The sequence below is a fragment of the Elephas maximus genome, chromosome 16 (genome assembly GCF_024166365.1).
Source record: "Elephas maximus indicus isolate mEleMax1 chromosome 16, mEleMax1 primary haplotype, whole genome shotgun sequence".
NCBI classification, from domain to species: Eukaryota; Metazoa; Chordata; class Mammalia; order Proboscidea; family Elephantidae; genus Elephas; species Elephas maximus.
In genome coordinates this window covers 19,295,132-19,310,775 of record NC_064834.1, presented here as the reverse complement: position 1 = coordinate 19,310,775, position 15,644 = coordinate 19,295,132, and the positions used below count along the sequence as shown (strand labels likewise).

Sequence of the window (15,644 nt, the reverse complement as noted above, 5' to 3'; positions counted from 1 at the left end):
TTGGTTCCCATTTCAGATTATTTACTTAAAATAGGGATCCATCTGGGTTTTCATTTCAAGCTAATATTATTAACATAGCCAAAATTTTTAGTATTTTGGTGGCCAGTTAAAGCCTAATGATTTCTAAATCTTTACCCATTTTGGAAACCTAAAATCTGTGGTCCAAGTACTTTTTTGGAAAGTCGGATACATCTCTTTTCTTCCTAGAGGAGAAACTGTAGATTCTTTCTGTTACATTCTTTCTGGTAAACACCTCTTAATGCCCCCTCCAAGTTGGTGACTGAGCCAACATTACAGCAAATCTCCTAACTAGTGACTGGATGCTAGCCAGATCAGACTTGGTATTTAGTGTATTTTTAGCAATCATGGAGAAAACCTTTTTAAATTACTGATATTATATTAACACTTTAGTACTTCTAAACTTTCCATGTGTTTTTTTAGTTGCTAGACAAGAATTTGTAAGACTGATTTAATCCTAGCTTAAATGATCTTTCATTGAATCTTTAAGCTGATATTTCAGAAATAACTAAAAAATCTGGTTTGGCTTCAGCGGTCCATGACCCTATCTCCTCAAAATTATATGAAACATGTTTTTCCACCCTTTATATTGTGGTAAAAACACACAACAAAACATACACCAATCTGACAATTCTACATGTACAGTTCAGTGACATTCATGGCCTTCCTTTAAGTTGCGCAACCAACCTCTCTATCCTTTTCCAAATTATCTCACCACTGTTAACATAAACTGAATGTCCCCCTAAGCAAAACCTCCTTCCTCCCTCACTCCCAACGTATTGTTTTTGTATGATTTTTTTTCTGAAGAGATGATGGTCTATAGCTTTTAGATTTCAGAGACATTTAAGTCAGTCATGTTCCCTGCTCCCAACTCCCAAAAGAAAAACAGGTAAAAGAATCACACCACTCTTGAAAGAGACTTGGAGGTATACACTTGACAATTTTCCTATGGTTAAGGAAAAAATAGTTTCAATAAGAGTTTGGATATCCCCCATGTGGCTGTTAGTGTGAGAATGGATCTGCTTGTAACATGGAGATAGATCGGCCTATCAGTCAAGCAGGCATGCCAAGGGGAGCAGATATGATGTGTACAGAGTCTGGAAGAGTGCCTGCTACATAAAACCAGTTCCCCTTGAGTCAGTTCCCACTCATAGCGACCCCATATGTGTCAGAGTAGAGCCCCGCTCCACAGGATTTTCAGTGGCTGGTTTTTCAGAAGTAAATCGCCGGTCTTTTTCTGATGAGCTTCTGGGTGGACTTGAACCTACAACCTTTAAGTTAACAGCCGGGCAGGTTAACCACTTGCACCACCCAGAAAATTTGACTGCTACATAGTAGGTGCTTAAATTTTGTAGTTGCTGCTATATCCTTGACAAGATTTGTGTATTTATTTCATTTTCACCTGTTTCCCTCTTGCTACTTGATTCATGATATTTAGAGGAAAGTAACTGAAGCACTATTTTTTTTTTTAACTGAAGTACTCAGAAATAGCCAGTCCACACCATTTCTTAGTATCTGGGAAAGCATTTTTCCTGTTAGAGGATTAAGATGTATTATGAATGAATTGGTTTCACTGTTCCCATGTAACGCAGAATTATAGTTGTGGTTACCAGCAAGACGACTATGCCACAGTTATTTTCTTGTCCTTGTATAATGAGAGGGTTTTGGTGTTTCTGCTGTGTTCTAGACATTTACACTATTATGGCTTATTTTCATATCGTATTTCATATGCAACACCATTTTGTGGTGAGGTTTCTATTAAAGAGCAAAAGCAGGATCAAGGCGGGAGGAAGTGGGAGGACAAGACAGTGGAAGCCCACAGTTGATCCAAGCCATGGAATTTTGAATGGAGTGGATATAGTTTAGCTTTAGAGAGGAAAGTGGGTGTGTGTGCGTGTGTGCATGTGTGTTTCTCCTATACACTTGTGCACTTGTAGGGGTAAGTAACTTGTTTAGGAGTTAATGCAGAATTGCAGGAAGATTTGTCTTCTGGGCAACATAGAAATTAAATTGTTTTCTGCCTTCACCTAACCCCATTTTCTAGTTAACTATGAGATATTAAGACTAACAAGCAAAAATAAATACAACAAGGAAAACAAAATAGTGTTCAACTTTGCATCTTTTTTTAAAAGAACCAACAACCAGAAACTAACGTCTTCATTGCTAACTAGGTACATAAGATTTTATCAAAATTTAAACTTATTTGGCTTTGAAACAGAGGAAACTGTCAAAAGAAAAAACATTTATTAAGGACCTACTATGGGCCTTTTTTTTTTTTTTTTTTTATGGGCCAGCCACCATACGGCATCAGGTTTTGGGTATGGGCCAGCCACTGTGATAAAATGCTTTATATCAATGTATTGAATGCTGACAGTAACCCATGAGATATAAGTATTAAAATTCACATTTTACAGACTAGGAAATTGAAATACACTTTTTTAAAAAAATTTTGTGCTTTAAGCAAAAGTTTACAAATCAAGTCAATCTCATAAAAAAATGTATATACACCTTGCTATATATTCCTAGTTGCTCTCCCTCTAATGAGACAGCACACTCCTTCCCTCCACTCCCTTTTTTGTGTCCATTCTGCCAGCTTCTGACCCCCTCTGCCCTCTCATCTCTCCTCCAGACAGGAGCTGCCCACATTGTCTCATGTGTCTACTTGATCTAAGAAGCTCACTCTTCACCAGTATCATTTTCTGTCTCATAGTCCAGTCCAATCCCTGCCTGAAAAGTTGGCTTTGGGATTGGTTCCTGTCTTGGGCTAACAGAAGGTCTGGGGACCATGGCCACTGGGGTCGTTCTAGTCTCAGTCAGACCATTAAGTCTGGTCTTTTTACAAGAATTTGGGGTCTGCACCCCACTGCTCACCTGCTTCCTCAGGGATTCTCTGTTGGTTCCCTGTCAGGGAAGTCATCACTCGTACCTGGGCACCATCTAGTTCTTCTGGTCTTAGGCTAATGTAGTCTCTGGTTTATGTGGCTCTGTCTCTTGGGCTCATAATTACCTTGTGTCTGTGGTGTTCTTTGGAAACCCTGGTGGCGTAGTGGTTAAGTGCTACGGCTGCTAACCAAAGGGTTGGCAGTTTAAATCGGCCAGGCGTTCCTTGGAAACTCTGTGGGGCAGTTCTACTCTGTCCTATAGGGTTGCTATGAGCTGAAATTGACTCAACGGCGGCACTGGGTTTGTTTTTTTTTTTTTTTTGGTTTTGGTATTCTTCATTCTCCTTTGCTCCAGGTGGGTTGAGACCAGTTGATGCATCTTAGATGGCCACTTGCTAGCATTTAAGACCCCAGGCACCACTCTCCAAAGTGGGATGCAGAATGTGAAACACACTTTTAAAAATCTGTTTAAAATTCCCCATTGCTAGGAAGTGAAAGAATCTCTCTTTCAGCTATGATACAGCACAATTAAACAATCAATCTGTTCTTTAAAAAAATTTGCGATATAATTCACATATCATAAAATTCATTCTTTTAAAGTACATAGTTCAGTGCTCTTTAGCATATTCACAATGTTATGCAATCATTGCCATCATCTAATTCCAGAATGTTTTCATCACCCCCAAAAGAAGCCTGTAGCATTAATCACTCCCCATTCCCTTCTCCTTCCAGCTCCTGACAACCACTAATCTACTTTCTGTCTCTATGGATTTGCCTATTCTAGACATTTGATGTAAATAGAATCATACAATATGTAGTCTTTTGTGACCGATTTTTTCACTTAAGGTTTTCAGGGTTCATCCATGTTATAACATGTATCAGTGGTTCATTTGTTTTTATGGCTGAATACTATCTCATTGTATGAATAAACCACATTTTATATGTCCGTTCATTGATGAACATTTGGGTTGTTTTCGCTTTTTGGCTGTTGTGAGTAATCCTGCTATGAGCATTTGTGTACATGTTTTTGTGTGAATGTTTTTCAGTTCTCCTCAGTGTATACCTAGGAGTGGAATTTGTGTATCATGTTAACTCTGTGTTTAACTTTTTGAGGAACTAACAACCTGTTTTCCAAAGCAGCTTCATCATCTTGCATTCCCATCAGCAATGTATGAGGGTTCTTATTTCTTCGCATTCTCACCAATACTTGTTATTATCTGATTTTGATTTTAGCCATCTTTGTGGGCATGTAAAAAGAAGCCCTGGCTGCGCAGTGGTTAAACGCTAGGCTGTTAATCTAAAGGTTGGCGGTTCCAATGTAGCTGTCAGTTTTCATAAAGATTACAGCCTTGGAAAATCTATGGGGCAGTTCTACTCTGTCCTACAGGGTTACTATGGCAAATTTTTTTTTTTTTTTTAAATGTGATGGCCAAGTGATATCTCATTGTAGTTTTGATTTACATTTCCCATGGACTTGGTAGCAAGTGGTTTGTTTGATTGGTTTGGCTTAATGAGTAAAGATGTTAACAATTTTTTCATGTGTTTATTGGTCATTTATATATCTTTGGAGAAATGTCTATTTGTGTCCTTTGCCTATTTTTGAATTGATTTGAATAGCTTTTTGCTGTTGAATATTAAGCCTGGTGGCATAGTGGTTAAGAGCTATGGCTGCTAATCAAAAGGTCAACAGTTTGAATCCACCAGCTACTCCTTGGAAACCCTATGGGGCAGTTCTACTCTGCCCTATATAGGGTCACTGGCAACAGGTTTGGTTTTGGGATTATATATTTTAGATACTAGACCCTTATCATATACGATTTGCCCATATTTTCTCCCATTCTGTGTGTTGTCTTTTCACGTTTTTAAAACTTTTTAAAACTTTCTATTGTATCTCACTGTTTTTTGTGTGTGTGTGTGCTTTAAATGAATTTACAGAACAAACTAGCTTCTCATTAAACATATTGTACACACATATTGTTTTGTGACATTGGTTGCCAACGCTGTAACATGTCAACACTCTCCCCTTTTCAACCTTGGGTTCTCTATTACCAGCTTTCCTGCCCCCTCCTGTCCTCTCGTCCTTGCCCCTGGGCTGGTGTGTCTGTTTAATCTAATTTTGTTTTAGGGCCTGTCAAATCTTTGGCTAAAGGGCAAGCCTCAGGAGTGACTACATTACTGAGCTAAAACAGTGACCAGGGGCCATACTCAGGGTTTATCTAGTCTCAGACCAGTAATGCAGGTTTGTTTGTTTTTGTGAGTTAGAGTTTTGTTCTACAATTTTCTCCAGCTTTGTCTGGGACCCTCAGTTGTGATCCTCCTCAGAGCAGTCAGTGGTGGTAGCCAGGCACCATCTAGTTGTGCTGGCCTCAGTCTGGTAGAGGTTGTAGTACTTGTGGTCTATTAATCCTTTGGACTAATCTTTTCCTTGTGTCATTGCTTTTCTTCATTCTCCTTTGCTCCAGATAGGGTGAGGCCAGTGGCCACTCACATGTCTTTTTACTTTCTTGCTAGTGTCTTTTGAAGGACAAAAGTTTTAAATTTTGATGAATCCATTTGATCTTTTTTTTCTTTGGTTGCTTGAGTGCAATCTTTTCTTTCCGTTTTGATTTTTGTCATCCCAGTAATGAGTGAACTTCATCTTTTACCATGTAGAAGCTTCAGTGGCTTGACTGAAATTATTAGGACTTTCCCCCCCTTCATTCTTCTCTGTATGCAGTGCCTAGCACATGGTAAGCAACAGACAAATACAGGTTGAATTGAATGATTACCATCATAAATGTATAACTACATAAATGTAGTGAACATTGTTTGATATCTGAAGGGGTTAATAACAACTCTCATGTATTGAGGGGAACCCTGGTGGCAGAGTGGTTAAGTGCTACGCCTGCTAACCAAAAGATCAGCAGTTCGAATCCACCAGGCGCTCCTTGGAAACTCTATGGGGCAATTCTACTCTGTCTTATAGGGTTGCTATGAGTCGGAATCAACTTGATGGCAATGGGTTTTTGGGTTTTCATGTATTGAATACAAGTGTGTGATATAGTATTAAGCATTGACATGTTCATTTTCTCATTTAACCCTTACAGCAATTCTATGAAGTGTGCATTCTTTTCCCTAATTTATAAAGGAAGGCACTGAGGCTTAGAGTAGCCAAGTAACTTGTCTAAGGCCACACAATTGGTCTGGGAGTAGAACCCATGACTTTGATGGCGTGTGCTCTTTTTAACCACTCTGTCTGTGAGCTAGAACAAGAAGCAAAAATATAAAGGACCTGGAGACTGGAGAGGAGTAGGGCCAAGTGGTGGGCTGGTTGATGTAGAGTCATGCTGAGGTTATTGTGTCTGTCTTTGAGATTTGTGAAACTGTAAAACAGATGTTGTGTTAGAATCTTACGGGATCACTTAGCAAAATATAAGTTTTTAAACATGAATAATTTTCCTATTTAGTGACAGTCTTATTTTTTCTGACTCATAGTGACAGTTGTGTTTATCTTTTGCTGTGATCGAACCATCAGGTGCCGTACTGCATGCTTTTCACATCTACTTTTGCACTCACCCCTAAGGTCATCAGTGTTCTTCATGGAGTCCAAAGGAGGTTAAGAGTCTTGCTCAAAACCCACAGTTACCAGCATCGTTGGGATTTGAATCCCACCAAGGATGGATAGTATTTCGATCTTGTATAAGGTAGTATTTGAAGGTAAATAGGCCGAGAAAGAAGAATAAATGTGTTCTCCTCAAAACATTCAAGCCATTTTCTTTCATCACAAGCATGATTAGTAATGAAGAGAATTGTTGGTATGGTGATTCTTCACTCCGCTGAAAACCCATTTCATTTATTATAATGATTAGCAAAAGTGGCCCTATAAAAACATGGGTGTGTGTTCATAATGTTAGGGATTTAACCAAAGCATCAGTAAATGCAGCTTGACTTCTTCTCAAATGATGTGCTTGAAAGAAACAATGCTTTGGGTAAGGAAAATATCAATTCATAGTTTATATCCAGTAAGAACATCAAGAACCATTTATTTATTTTATTTTGAGCAACAAGAAATAATGTACCCATTGGATAAGTATTTGGAAGTCAGGTAAAGCAAACAGACTTTGAGAAAAAAACTGCTTTTTCTTAACTCATCATTAAGAGCAAGTATCCATGGAAACAACCATTGCAATCATTTGTGCTAAAACATTCATAATAAAGATAGACATTTTTTTTCCTTTTAAATCTGCACAGTCAACACAATTGTAAGCTTGAGCTCCATTCCTATTGGCTTCTGAGGGGGAACTGTGCTGAAAATCACCTTTTTTTTTTTTAAACTAAGGCACATATATCTCTTTCAACTCCACAAGGATCTCTAAAGGGTCTTACATTTCAAAATCTCAGAAAAACCCTCTTCAGACACAGAAATAGCAGCAAGTTAGAATAAATATCCCTAGGAGGAATGTCAAGAACCATTTATTTCGAGCAACAAGAGTTAACATGCCCATTAAATAACTATTCCGAAGATAAGAACATCAAACAGAATGGGGAAAAAAAACTGAATCATAGATATTCTATTATTATAAATATTATGGGATCAATGACAAGTTTTTTGTTTGTTTATTCTCCCTGAAAAACTCTTTTTTCTATACCTAAGTTAAGCTCTACGAAAGAGTTTTTCTACAGAGATTCACAGGCATTAAGCAGCGCCTCCAACGTAGCTGGTGTTCTTTGTTCAATTTCCAGAAAGAATGAAGAGCATCCCTTCTGAACATCAGAAGTATCTGAGGGTAACTCATTTCTAGGAAGACATATCTTGCTCAGAGATGATGTAAAATTTTAGTAAATGAGCTCAGAAACTAAAGAAGTCGATCTGTCCAGAATAAGCTGGTCCCATTTTACCATAAGCACCTTATGTACTCACATTCAGTTAGGAGGCTTGTTTTATACAAGGGTGTATTCTAGCTTCAAAACAATGGTTTTCAGATCTAGGATAAACCAGGTGCCTCCCCTTAGTTCTCCTTTTTGAAATGATGGCTGATATTTGCGATGATCAATTTAATACAAGTATCATTGTTGACTTTTTCAAGGACAATTATGGAAAATTGAAAGCTGGGACCCCCCTCAAAAAAAAAAAATACAGAGTAACATTTCAAACAGAAATGGGGGAGAACTAAAGGTTGATGACATCTCCCCAGATGCATGCTCAGTGATCAGCCCTATTACTCAAGTGGTAGCATAGCTATCTGTATGCGTACCTCTCCACTGTCCCCTTCACAGCCATATTGGAGTGTGGCTTTCAGTAACCACAGCGCTCCCAGCCTCCTTGCACATGCTGTTACCTCCACCTGAGGCACATACCCTTCCTCCTTTCCTCTATGTTGCCAACTCCTACATACCCATCCTTAGGTTTCAATGGAAATGTCACTTCCTCTGGGAAACCTTCTCTGTGCCCTGCATAGATTCCCAGACTCAGCCCCATTCTATACTGCAACATGATTGATTGTGTCTCTTATGAGCTAGATGGTAAGCTCTAGTAGGTAAGATTCCATCTTCCTTTGCATGCCCAGCACCATAGCTGCATATGGGAGGTACCCAACATTTATTAAATCATGTTAAGGCTTTCTGGTTATTAACTGGCAAGGGCCATTGTAGAAATGAATTAATAGCATTTAAAGGGTACATTTTTGGATGTGGGGGTGAGTCTTCTTAACATTGGTTCAAGAATTTTAAGAAGTTTGTTTTGGTTAAACTTGAAAGATCCCAAATCTGTTTTTCTCAGAGGGAAATTCTGTGTGTGTGTGTGTGCCAGAAATGCCTTGAGTGTCTCAGTGAAAAGATAAATTTTTATGTTTTGCCATTAAGACTTGAGGAGATAATTAGATTACCCAAAAAGTAAGGGTACAGTGTTCTCTGGAGTCAGTTGCCTAGGAAGAATGATAGAGAAGGAGCCCAAAGGTACAGAAGTTCCTTTTGTTTAAAAAAATAAAAATCATTGAAAATAACGTTCAAGGAGAATAAAATACACATGACTAGCAACAATAAGAAGTTAACTTCAATCTTATCATTGACTAAAGGAGAAACTTTTAAATAGGAGTTCCTTCTATGGTTTCTTTGTCTTTGACAAAAACTTATTGATGAGTTTATTGGATTTCTCTGTCCAAATTATGGATCTAGGTACTAATAGAGGGGAGGGAGTAGTTTTGCCAATTTCACGTTAGCACTAGGAAGAGCTGAGAAATTGGGGAGCGGTGACATTTCAGCCCCTTTAGTCTCTGGCATTGTCTGTGATTCTCCGATGGCAACTGTTGAAGATCTACCCATTGGTTCCTTAATTCTTGCCATTGAAGAACAGCTATTTTTACCAGCTCTAAGCAGGACTGTTGGAGTAAGTGGATGCCAGGTAGACTGGCCCCTTGGAGGGAAAAAGGGCTGCTGTACATAAGCCTGGAGTCCTGCTGGTACAGTGGTTAAGAGCTTGGCTGCTAACCAAAAGGTCGCAGTTCAAATCCACCAGCAGCTCCTTGGAAACCCTATGGGGCAGTTCCATGCCATGAGTTGGAATCAACTGGATGACAACTGGTTTGGTAGATAAGCCTCAGGAAAGAAGGCGGGGGGGGGGTGGAGAGCCAGGTTGAGGACTGTGCTAGACAGACAGATCAGCCACCTACTCCCAGACTATTGCTCAACCCAACTAACCAGGAAAATTTTCCAACATCAGGCTTGCAGATTTCTGTGTGTCACAGGCAGTAAAACCAAACTAGCTTTAAAGTCTCCATCAGGATTGTGAAAATTGTGTAACATCCTTTTCTTATTCTTATAGATTGATAGTTTACAAAAGATGGTGCTTGGAATTTCTTTACTCATATTACTGCAAATGCTGTAGCCCCCAAAAATATGCAAAAAGAAAAATACAGACCAATTTCATGGGAAAGGAGTGTGTGACAGATACTGGGAAGATGTTTTTCTTCAGAGGTGTCAATATTGAGGGAGGGGGAATTGTCCTTGAGATTAATTTGGATGAAGAGTCCTCGTACGCCACTGTTGTTGTCTTCACCTAGGCAGTGTTTGTAAAGTCTTGTTTCTCATGGATGCACAATTGCTTGTACTCAGAAAGAGAAGGAGAATTTTGACATTATTCATAAATTTAGCTCCCAGGGGACAAAGCATTTTTTTTTAAAGCATATTTTTAACATAACCATCTGCCCTATAGGGTCGCTATGAGTTGGAATTGACTCGACAGCACTGGGTCTAGGGTTTAACATAACCATGGTTTAAAGTAATAATCTTCTAGAAATCTGAGCTACTAATCTTTTATCCTAAAAATGAAGTGTGTGTTTTTTGAAGACATTTATTTTAAGGTTATTTTGGGGGATTTGCCAAATGTATGTTGTTAGGTGTTGAGAATGAATGAAAGTTGTGGAGAGAGCAGTGTGGATGGTTAGAACAGGGCTCAAGTCAAGTTCTAGCTCAGCCGTGTAACCTTCGTTAAGTAATTTTACCTCTTTCAGCCTGAGTTTTTCTATGAAATAGTTAGGCTGAATTTTCTCTAAGGTTCTTTTTAGTTCTGTAATCCTATGATTTTTAAGAGAAAAGATAAATTACATTTTGTAATATATGACAGAACTTAATACACTTGAGTTATTGCAAAATTAAATATCAGCTCATGTAATTTAATAGTCATGAGCCCTTGTGGGAAAAACAAATAGATTTAAGCAACAAAGGAAAGTTCTGAATAACTTTCTAAGCTGTCTTTCTTTCAACAGGATCTAATTGTATGTGCTTTACCCTAAATGATGAAAGAATGGGAATGGCTGTCTGATTCCAATTCCTCTGCTAGTAATTTCTGATTAGTCTCTCTGTCAAAACTTGCCATCATCTAAGCCCTGAATTGAGACCATCAAACCTCTGAGTATAGGATTTGGAATCGATGGTCACAACCAATAGAGGTTATCGATCTGTAGTTTTGTGTCCAAACAAGCAGAGATCTTCCTGGTGTCCTCTCGTTTGGATGTTGGAGACAACGTTAGCTCTGTGCACTTTCCTTAACCCTCACATCTAGCTGGGATGAGCTCACGCATTATTTAGTCATTAATTGTACACAACAGTGCACTCGGACCTTCAGCGTTTGCTTAGGTAGCCAAGCGTCCTGTTGTATGGTTTCCTGCTTATCCCATGCAATGAAAACTCCTGTCCACAAGCTTTAAAAAATGGACTTCTCACCACTGTGGATGCTCAGCATGCCTAACCCTCCGAATCAGATTTTATTTCCTTTTACTGAAGTAATCATCTGAATCACACAGGTAGTGAATTGATTGATATTAAACCATTACAGCCTAATATATTCATGGCCACTTAATTAAATATTCAGCAATCAATCTGGAAGAATGTTGATGCCTGTAAAAATTATATTCAAGTATGCAAAGGGTCACCATGAGTTGGAATCAACTCCATGGCGCAATGGGTTTTGGGATGCAAAGTGGGCAATCTAATTAAAATGCAAAGGCACTTTTAAGGGCGAAAAGGTTTTACACCCCTTTTCAGACCTTGTCATATTCAATCCTTTTTTTTTTTTTTTTAACCTATTTCATGGTAGCTTCATTGCCCCCAGAGAGCCTTTTCTTGCTCCTTAGAGAAGGTGGGGGCTGACAAGTGTTTGAAGATGTGTTGGTGGATGTGGTCAGGTCAGAATCCATTGGTTTTGCTACAAGTGTTTTAGGAAGAGTTGAGAATACCACACCCAATAGATTGTTTTCTTAAATGAATTAAAAAAAAAAAATTGGGGGACGGGGGAGGCGGGTGGGAGAGGGAGTTGAAAACCGGGAAAACAATGCATGTTTAACTTCCCCATCCAATAAGGAAAGCGTGCTTTTGTGGCAAACCGAAAGGCTAGGAATCAAGGGTGATGAAATGCAGGCCTTCCGGCCCTCACTCTGTTCCCAAATCCTCGTTGTGGGAATCTGTTCTGAATCCAACTGCAAGTGAAAAACTCATCTTTAGCCGAACAGCCAGGGAAGCCCTCCTGCCAATCCCCCAAGTGTGCTGCTGCACCTTTGGCCCTGGGAGGCTGGGGATGGAGCGGTCTTCTGGAGACGTGTGCAGCTGTCCGAGCGGCTGGGATGGAACTGTGACCAGCCTCTGCGCTGCATTTTGGCAGTGACCTTGAGACCAGCCAGCTCACCGCAGCTGCTCTTGTCCTCCCTCAGCTGCTGCTGTTGCAACGCCAGGGGGCCGGAGGGAGGGAGACTCCCCTGGCTCTGCCTTTCCCACTGGCCGTTAGATGCCAGCCCTGGTGCCCAGCTCTCCCAGTGCCTACCACCCGCTGGGTGTGGGGGCAGTCCAGGTGTGTGTGGGGTGGAGGCTTGTTCCAGCCCTGGCTCTAGTCCCGGTCCCTGGGAAGTCGGTGGCTCTGTCTGACCACCAGCCTGGTGCGCAGACTGGCTCCACATGGGACTTGCTTGGCAGCTCTGCAAAGAGGCTCAGTGACAGGTGACTATCTTGGGAGAGAGAAGAGCCAAAGGTCCTCTTTTTGTCCCAAAGGTGTGAGTCTGCCTTCTGGTAGGGCAGGGGTTTCTGTGGGGCGTAGTTATCAAAAATGCTCAGAGCCAGAGAGAAATCTCTTCTCTCCAGCCACTCCGAGTGGCCAGTATATTTTGAAAACTCCTCCTCCATTCCTTGTCCTCATCCTGTCCTTTTCCTTTAAAGTGGCTTTATTATTATTTTGTTTTATCCGCTTTTGTCATTGGACATTTATTGACAGAAATCAAATCGCTGTGCTCCTGGGCAAAGCGCCTGCTGCAAAGAGGTGTGGTTCCCGAAGAATGAGACACAGCCCAACAGCTGAGCCTACAGTGTCCTCACATAACCTCCCTGCCTTAAATATCGCCAATATTTAGCCTTGCCTTATAAAGTAAAAATGCACAATACCTTCCAGAGTTTAAGCAAGCCCAAATGCCCCCCTCGGCTCGCTTATATCTTCTGTACGTTGGAGGCAGAGCCGCGCACCCCTCCCCCCCGGCGCAGACCTGCCCTCGGAGCCTCCAAGAGGTTACTAATCAGGGAGACTCCGTCATCGATCCGATTGTGGGGACCTGGGGGATTTGTGTGCATTGTTTTTGCTGAAGCCTCCTATGATTTCGGCGCGACCAGATCCTCTGCAGCGAACTCCATGTCGCAGCTTGGGGCTGCCTGTGTCCTGTGGTGAGAGTGGAGCCGCACAGGAGATCCTTTGTCTAGGAAGGGCTAGGCAGAGAAGATCACTTTGGAGTTGCTAAGCTCTGCATTGCCATTGGCTGCACTCTTTGTGGGGCTGTTTTTGCAAAAGGCATGCCCAGCACGTCTACAGTGCTGGCAGGCCAGGGCTGCCTTTAAACACCATGATAATAATACCAAAAAGCAGTTTGCAGAACTGTTCCACTGTAGAGGCTTCCTCTGCAGAAGCAAGCAAGATGGCTACCTCGTGGGCTTCGCTGTGAAGAATGCAGAGGCTAATTAAGACAGACTTTAAGGGGAAAAAAGGGTATTTCCCTACTTCATCTTTCTGCAAGGCTTGTTTTCAGTGACTTTTGAAGTATACATTTTACATAAGCTCTTTCGTTGCTGCCTAGCAAACATGTTGATTATTTTAAATGGTATAAGTAGTTTTACAGTGAAACAGCCAAAAATTTAGGGGGGGTGGGAGCTATATTTTTCTTACACGGAGGCTCATTTTGCAATTTGATTTTTTTTAGGTTATAAAGGAAAACAAGAGGCCCCAGAGAGAAAAGAAGCCCAAAGTTTTAAAGGTAATCAGCTATTGATTAAATAATATTCAATTTTTTCCATCTCATATAGTATTTTGCTGTCACTTGGGGGTAAAATCTGGAGTACAGTGGATGTGAGTTTTCCCAGATTTTCAGCTGATAAATGGATTTTCACTCAACTAAAGTGTTTTTGCTTTTTTTTTTTTTTTTATGTGCTGGATAATGTACATATCAGCATCCTTTATTTTCAACTCCACACAAGTCTGCAGAAGGAAAAGTTCATATGCAAAGTGCTGGGAATAAAATTTGTTTTTCTTTGTAGTATCAGCATTTGTGGTGTTGGCACCAGAGTGTAAACTTAAGGTCTTTAGGAGAAAGGCACTATTTGAAGTTGACAGCTATGATCCATTGTGATCTTAATAGACCTTCTATTAGATACTATTTTAAAATGTGTTTGTTTTTTTTTTTTTTGTAGAGAAAAAGGTCCTTAGAGCTTTCAGATCCACTTAAAATGTGTAAGCCAGTGAGATCGTACAGTCAAATTATAATTACCAAATCCCTAGTTCTCCATATATCATCTTTAGTTTTGGCATTCCTAGAGCTGTAGGGATATGTATGTTTTCTTTATTTTCAGTAATTTGCCTAATGAGTATTTAGTAGTAACCTAATTCAGTCATAAGCTAGCAATCTGTATTATGAGCTTCATACAGTATTTAGAAGGGCTAATTTACAAGCACATGGCATCACTGAAAGTTCAAGGCTGGCTTTAGTCCAGCAAATAGGTGCTTATGTGTTAAAGGCTTCAAGTGGTAGATTACTATTGTAAATGTAAGCAACCTGAGCAAGCAATCTTTTTGATTTGTTTTAAGCAATAAAAAGCATACATATTAAGCAATAAAGCCACAGGTCCTTAAAATTATACTGTGTCTATTTACTTTAAAATATACATCTAATCATAGCTTTTCCTTGGCATATAAAGTTGTAGTCCTCAAAGAGGAACAACATGTTGAACTATAGATGTGGTAAAATTTTTACCTCATTTGTTTCTCCACTTGTGTAACTTGAAAATGTTATTGACATGGAGAACCAGACCTTGCATTGCTCTCTAATTTATCTGACCACCTCCAGTTTCTGTTTCCTGTGTGGGCACAGCATTGTCATGTACATTTCCCATCTACCAGCAAGAATTTATTTAATATTTACCTCACAGTCAACAATGGGCTAGGCACTGTGCAATGAATGAAGTTGCTTGGCACAGATTCATCCTGGGCCTGAACAAATAGACTAGTGGTTATTTCAAGGTCAATTAAACTCTTTTCTGTTTTTCTTCTGCATATTAATCCACCCACCTCCTTTTACATGCTCCCTGTCCCTCCTCCAATGATAGAACTTTATCATTAAAAACTCGACTTGTATTTCTTAATGTCTTCCTATACTTTCTATGTTGGGTATATTCATCTTAGGCAATTTGCACCTTAAATTCTTCTAGTGAGAAATATTTTTTGTCCTGCTGTTATGACTAGGTATTATGGTAGACTATATAGGGAAACTAATATAGATTAAACCTGGTAGCTAACGTTTCACCCACCTTTGCTAAGAAGTGGAATTGGGCTTTAGGGGTACCGTTTAATTCTGTTTACTTTGTTAGTCTGTCAGTCTGTCACCTGAAATAAATTTCAGAAGTAAATATATGGTGTTGCTTTTTGAAATGAGGGCAGTAGACTCACTTTTTTTTTTTTCTTTTCCCTTAAATATGTGTGGGTGGCCAGATTTCATCTGTTCCACAGCAAGCAGGATTGAATTGTTGCCGCCTTTCCTCTGGAGTTAGTGATTGTTGAACAAGAGTAAAAACATGCTCTAGGAGGAAAATAAATAAATAAAAAAAAATTTTCCCCAATGTTGGCATTTAAGATGTTTTCTTTAAATTTTCTGTTAGACATAATCTTTTTTTTTTTTTTTTTTTTGCTCTTGTCCAATAAAAACTTTGTTTCTCTGCTCCAAAGTAGAAATGCTGAAAACGTTTTAG

General features: G+C 39.7%; 2 protein-coding genes across 11 annotated transcripts in view; one reads left to right on the top strand and one right to left on the bottom strand.

Annotated features, from left to right (window-relative positions):
* The window catches only part of LOC126059477 (graves disease carrier protein), a 281,521-nt gene that overhangs the window by 150,851 nt on the left and 115,026 nt on the right, over nt 1-15,644 (bottom strand). The window lies entirely within an intron of this gene.
* TET1 (tet methylcytosine dioxygenase 1) overlaps nt 1-15,644 on the top strand; it is a 134,535-nt gene that overhangs the window by 31,311 nt on the left and 87,580 nt on the right. For 7 of the 9 annotated variants that reach the window (XM_049855141.1, XM_049855138.1, XM_049855140.1 and 4 more), the window contains one exon: nt 13,607-13,660. In XM_049855141.1, the coding sequence (XP_049711098.1) occupies nt 13,607-13,660 (54 nt within the window). Of the gene's footprint in view, nt 1-11,796; nt 13,396-13,606; nt 13,661-15,644 lie in introns of those variants that run through there. The other 2 variants (XM_049855145.1, XM_049855146.1) reach the window with 2 other exon arrangements.